The 6,368-nt window shown below is 46.5% G+C and overlaps 2 protein-coding genes across 4 annotated transcripts in view; one reads left to right on the forward strand and one right to left on the reverse strand.

Moving 5' to 3' along the window:
- ACADVL (acyl-CoA dehydrogenase very long chain) overlaps positions 1 to 6,079 on the reverse strand; it is a 41,272-nt gene extending 35,193 nt beyond the window's left edge. The window contains exons 1-4 of one of the 3 annotated variants that reach the window (XM_034782335.1): positions 5,679 to 6,079; positions 5,285 to 5,399; positions 1,593 to 1,656; positions 589 to 661 (exon numbers count right to left, since the gene is read on the reverse strand). In XM_034782335.1, the coding sequence (XP_034638226.1) occupies positions 589 to 661; positions 1,593 to 1,656; positions 5,285 to 5,367 (220 nt within the window). In that variant the 5' untranslated portion in view covers positions 5,368 to 5,399; positions 5,679 to 6,079. Of the gene's footprint in view, positions 1 to 237; positions 526 to 588; positions 662 to 1,592; positions 1,657 to 5,284 lie in introns of those variants that run through there. The other 2 variants (XM_034782336.1, XM_034782337.1) reach the window with 2 other exon arrangements.
- On the forward strand, positions 3,239 to 4,736 carry LOC117882515 (death-inducer obliterator 1-like; the record flags this gene model as incomplete). Its single annotated transcript, XM_034780857.1, has 2 exons — positions 3,239 to 3,444; positions 3,733 to 4,736. Coding segments are annotated over 2 exons (1,179 nt in total), but the record flags the coding sequence as incomplete, so codon positions are not given.
- Positions 6,080 to 6,368: the final 289 nt, after the last annotated feature.

A 6,368-nucleotide genomic window follows, 5' to 3' on the forward strand; every position in this document is an offset into this window, starting at 1 on the left:
TGAGGAGGCGCCTTCTAAGACTGGATGTTTGTCTAAGAGATCTGCTGTAGGGAATTCTTTCAGGGAAGTTCTGTGGCTGTGTTATGCAGGAACATAGAGCCGTGTTGTTCAGTCTTTTTGACACCAGGGACCAGCTTGCTTACAGGGAGATCTCAGGGACTGGCGCCGGTCCACGGACCGGTAGTTGAGAAACACTGGACTAGAGGATCGTAGTGGCTTTAGAATCTATTAATCTACCTGTAGGGGAAGAACTGGCTCAGCGGAATGGCAACAGGCACTGGCTAGTGCTTCTCTCCGCTAGGCTGCTGGTTCAAATCCTGTCCCAGCGCACAGGCCTTTGAATCAGCTCAGTCTACTTCCAGTTGGACCAGTATCCACACCACAGACGTCACCAGCGTATTTGGCCCCCTAGTCGGCAGACTGAGCCGAGAGCTCCATGGAAACTGAACGAGCCTCTCGTCGGGGGCGGGAGGAGCACACGACCTGCGTTCTGTGACTTTGGTGGTTTTACTCTACAATGCCATTAAGCCAGCATATGTCACCATCAGCAATAAATCCGTAAGGAAAATTTAAATAAAAACATCCTACCTGAGGGGAAAGGAAAAACATTGTCAGGTACAAACTGCCCGTTGAACAGGTTCATGACAAAGGATGTGGATTCCTGGAGGAGACAGACGATAACAAGAACATTTACACAAATGAGCCCTGCAGAGCAGAGTGGTACTAGGAGATGGAAGTTCATGGTCTGCTTTCTGCACAGCTCAGAGGAGGGGAGTCCAGGAGGAGAACCGCTCCTGGGCTGACTGCAGAACCATAGCACCCTGCAGGACATGCTGACAAGCACTGTGAAAATGTACGTAAGTGAAGAGGGTATTTTTGCCTTTGCGGAGATCTCTGGACTGTGGTGCACCCAACTCCCACAGAGAGGTTCCATCTCTTCTCAAAGGCTCATAGCTCTCCAGATCACGAACAGCTGTTCTGATGATGTCATGCTTCCACCTCGTGTTTCATTGGCTGAGCATATTGTCACTCTGCAGTATAGCCTGTTGGGAGAACTGCCTGCGTGGGCTGCCAAGACCCCCCTTTATTGTCACTGTGCAGCAGACTGGTAAGAATTGGTAAAAATTGGTACCAATTCTTGGATCCTGGTAAGAATTGAGCTGCTTTTCAGATTTTCCTCCCAGTTCTTATTCGCACACTTGCCTCAAACACAACACGAGTCTCAGAGGTAAGGCCTCCAAGCTTGTGTTTTTGGCACCATTACAGTACCATACCCATTGTGTTACCCTAGAGCCATAGCCTCAGGCATCCTTTATTTTCTTCTTTGGTGCTTTTTTTTTTTTTTAATATGCTAATGATATTCACTGCCTCTGAGGCGGAGCAGATCTGATTGCCACACCCAGCTGAAGTCAATGGGAGCTGAGGGAGCTCAGAATCAGGCCCACAGTATCTATCAGAGTACGGCGGAGTCCCCCCTGGGGACAGCAATGGTCCCAACATCAGACATATTTAACACAGTCTGGGACAAAGCACAGACCTGCAGCCACTTCCCAAGGCTTTCAAAGCAAAATTATATAAGCACCGTGACTTACCTTGTTCGCTTGACTTGAGTATCTCCCTTTTTGATGTGTTATATAGTACGGAGGTGATGTCAGCCTGGGGAAAGAACAAAGCTGCTGTGACATCATGCAAGTGCAATTTTCACTATCAGTCACAAGCATTTACTTTGGGGTGACTGGCAGCAGTGGAAGGCACGTGTCTGCGGTTTGGTGGTCACTGCACAGCAGCTTTAAAGGGAGCCTGAGAGACCACCTGGAAAACTGCTTCCAGGACATCTCCAATCTCTATCTTTACTACCGGGGATTTTGCACAAACGCAGGATCTTCGGTTCTTTCGCCAGCTGGTACTTTATTGGGGAAAACAGGCAGATGGGAGTTTATTTATTAAGAGTAATTAATTACTCAGGCTCCCCAAACAGATATGGATCTTGTGAACGAGCACTGGAGTTGGCTTTTTAGGGTATGTCTTCACTGCCAAAAAAAAAAAGGGGGGGGGGAAGCTGTTCTTAACTCAGGTTAGGTAATCCAGGGTAAAACAGCAGTGAAGGCACAGCAATTTGGCTTTTACCTTGGGTTAGCCACTCGAGTTAAAGCCGATAGGGGAGCCTGGGGTTGACTTGACCAGAGTTGCCATGTCTTCACTGCTACGTTACCTCAGGTTAGCTTGCTGGATTAAGCACACGCTGTTTTTGGAGGGGGGGGGGGGCGCAATGAAAACATACCTCTAGAATCTAACTCCCTCTCTCTTGCTGCATAGGTATTATGGTGCTGGGCACACTAATACTACTTAGGTATTTGAAGTGTCAGTCTCTCCACAGCTAATGCTAGAAACAGTTTCCATAAAGCCCTCCTTTAACTTTGTCTTACAAGATAAGTTTGACCTGAGATCTGCCAGATACAGTCCGAAGCCAAAGGAGAATCTTTCTACACACCTTGAAGAAAGCTTGTCAACCTGTTTCTGAGTTACAGGCCTTCAAAGTGCCCTGAGGTGAAGCTCTGACTTCTCTAATGTTTTTTGTTCTTAAATCAAACACAGCTGGTTTGGCCCCTGGGAACTTGCTGTAGAGTTACAGCTCCTTGGAGTGCGGCACTCGCCAGCTTTGAAGAACATTTAGCAAACTTAATGATGATTATTTTTGTGCATAGTTTTAAGTCCAATCCTGCTCCCACTGATTTCAACGGAAGTTATGGGCACGTGTGTTTCTTTGTCCTTTATAAGAATAACATATCGGTTTGTTCTATGTTGTGAACGGATGGATCAGTCTGCTGCTCCCTCTGCTTCTGTAAACAATGGGTCAGCCTGCTGTCCCCTTCTCCCCGCCCCCCTGGAAACAATGGGTCAGCCTGCCCTCCCCCCCCCCCCTCAAACAATGGGTCAGCCTGCTCCCTCCGCCTCTCCTCTCCATCCCTGCCCAGCAGTGCTGGAAAGGGCAAGGGGGTGAAGAATCCCTGGAGCTGCCCCAGGGCCAGGCCTGACAAAGGGAGTTGCTGCGTTTTAGCGATGGCACAAGGACAGAGCTGGTACCTCAGAGACTCTCAGAGGTTACGGCCTGAAGGAACCATCATGATCAAGTCTGATCTGCACATTGCAGGCCACAGAACCGCGCCCACCCGCTGCTTAATGGACCCCTCACCTCTGGCTGAGTTACTGAACTCCTCAAGTCATGGCTTAATGACAAAATCGTCTAAGAAACAAACGCATTGAACAAAAACCTGCAGAATTGACATTGAAAGAGATACAGAACCGCCTCAGGAAAAAACACCTAGAACAAAATCCTACAGAAACAGTTGATGTCCAGGCAGGAAATCAAGTTAAGACTGAGCTGCCTGTCAAACAAGAACCTGAGTCTACTGATTGCACTGAGACTGGAAATCAAGTAATTGTGTCTTAGGCTTGGTCTACACTAAACCCCCAAATCGAACTAAGGTACGCAACTTCAGCTACGTGAATAACGTAGCTGAAGTCGACATACCTTAGTTCGAACTTACCCCCGTCCAGACCCGGCAGGCAGGCTCCCCCGTCGACTCCGCGTACTCCTCGCGGCGAGCAGGATTACCGGAGTCGACGGGGAGCACTTCTGAGTTCGATTTATCGCGTCCAGACTAGACGCGATAAATCGAACCCAGAAGTTCGATTGCCTGCCGCCGAACCAGCGCGGTAAGTATAGACAAGCCCTGAGGAACATACTGAAGATCTTCAGGTTAAGAAGGAAATAAAACCTGCCCTGGCAACAAAAGAGATCACAGACGAAGAATCTGAAGAGTTCACAAAAAGCAAATCTGAGTCTGAGATTTATGACCCAAATACACTGTACTGTATCTGTCACCAGCCTCATAATAACAGGTTTATGATTTGTTGTGATAGGTGTGAGGAATGGTTTCCTGGTGACTGTGTGGGGATTTCTGAGGCTCGTGGGCGACTGTTGGAAAGGAATGGGGAGGACTATATCTGCCCAAATTGCACCATTCTGCAGGGGCAGGATGAGACAGTTTCAGAAACAGATCAGCAAGAAACTAAATCAAGGCATGTAAACGTGGATGGCACAGAGCTCACAAGTGTAGGAACAGTCGAACAAAAGTCCAGTGAGGATCAAGGAATCAAGGGTAGGATTGAAAAAGCTGCAAATCCAAGTGGGAAGAAAAAACTCAAGATATTTCAACCTGTAATGGAAGCTCCTGGTGCATCAAAATGCATTGGTCCTGGCTGTTCTAATGTGGCTCAGCCCGATTCTGTGCACTGCAGCAACGACTGCGTTCTCAAACATGCTGCAGCCACCATGACATTTCTCAGGGCAGGAAAAGAACCAAAGCCAAAAGAGAAGATCAAATCAAAATCTGAGAGATCCACAATTCTAAAATCTCCACTGCAGGCAGGTACTAAGCCTTTGTCCTCCCGGAAGAAACCAACTCCTGAGAAAAAAGAGATTAACATGAAGAAAAGTATGGTGACAGCCCCTAAAACTGAAGCAAACACCCAACCAGTTGCTAAAGAGCCGGCATCAGAAAACAGCACGCCATCCTGGGCAAGCGATCATAATTACAATGCAGGAAAGCCAGAAAAGACTGCCGCCATTTCATCTTCACTGTTATTCAAATGTATGTATCGCATAGGGATATTCCTGAGTAATCATTTACATTTTATTTGAATACCCATCCGTTCTTGGCTCTGTAAGATTAGGAAATTTGGTATCTTTCTTAATATGACACAAATTTTCTCTCCTTCAAAGATTAACACACACTTATATCAGGGAAATTTTATAAGGTTCATTTATAATTTTGATATCAAAGTGTACGCAACTGGTTTCTGAATGTAAACTTGCTGAGTAAGTTACCAAATGTTTTCCAAAGGCAATAACCATTTCTGTTCTCAGAGGAGGTGAGTATTGATATACACGTCTTAAATTCAAAATATTGTAAGTTACACGAGGTGCCCCTGTTATCAACAATTCACTGTACTAACTTAAATTTTATTATCATACATCTAGACTTGGCACTTGCTTCTCAAGTTTTGCATTTGCATTGCTAGTGCCAAGACGGGATTTTTCAACAGGGTTTGTTACAGACCTTTTATATTTTTGCAGACAGCTTTTAACTGTCAAGTATATCCAAGTTCTCCTTCTTAGTCCTGCCATGAATGCAGGGGACTGGACTAGATGACTTCTCGAGGTCCCTTCCAGTTCTATGAGTCTATGATTCTATGATTTCAAATCCACCAGTTACTGTACCTGAAGTGGGGCGTAGCCAGAGCTTGTGCCCAAAGTTGCCTCCACCAGCTGGCACTCAGTCTAGTTCTGATCAAACGAAGCATTCTCTCTGCCGGCACTGCTCAGCTCCCTTCCTCTGTGGGAAAAGGAGGAGGGTGAACACAAGACAAGGTGGACGCAGCAATTTATCCCCAAATATGAACCATTTCATCCCTCCAGTCGAGGCCAACATCACCAGGGACCTACCTCCCTTCTAAACAGCCTTCCCCCAACCCCTCCTTTTTGGGCTTGATCCCAAATAGCCCCTACCAGGACTTTCCCGCCTCCATTCTATGGCATGTGTAGCCTATATGGGATCTTCACTATTTCCCATCCCAAAATTCAGCCCAAATCCCGTAGTGGGCTTGTGACTTACTCCTAGAAAGCCACTGGGAGGAGCATCTTGCTGAGAAGACTGGCACAGAGCTTCTCTGCTGTGGAATCTTGATAAAGAAGTGGTTGCTTCTGCACTGTGACATCATTGCTTAAGGGATGATGCCACTCAGTATTATGATATCATCACTTGTATTATCTATATTCTATTATCATCCAGGGGAACCAATCAAGGATTAAGGCCTCATTACGCTAGGCGCTGCATAGGCAGATAATAAAAGGTCAGCCACAATGAGCTACCAGTCTTGGTAATCAGACACAACAGGTAGAGAAGATAAACAAATAGGGAGGAAGGACGAGGGGAAGATGAGGTAACAGTGAAACGAGCAAGAAGTTATCCACAATAAGCAGCAGTCTCATCGCACCACCTGCCTACTCACTGGTAGCTGGAGTTTTAAGGAGGAGGAAATAGATCTGGGTTCACCTTAGGCCCATCTCTCTCCACTAATAACTCATCCAAGCATGGTTTGATGCTACCTACTGACACATGAACATCCTGAACTTTTCCAGATCATTGTGAGTGAAGAACACCCCAACAAAATGGAAATGCCTGATAATTAGCATAATAAACTGTGCTCCTAGCTGTACCAGTCCAGAACAGGATGTGAGAAATAAGCAAATGCTTCATTTGCTGCATTTCCTGGTTTGCTCCTGTGGTTACAGCTGCAGAAAG

Source organism: Trachemys scripta, chromosome 9 (genome assembly GCF_013100865.1).
Source record: "Trachemys scripta elegans isolate TJP31775 chromosome 9, CAS_Tse_1.0, whole genome shotgun sequence".
NCBI classification, from domain to species: Eukaryota; Metazoa; Chordata; order Testudines; family Emydidae; genus Trachemys; species Trachemys scripta.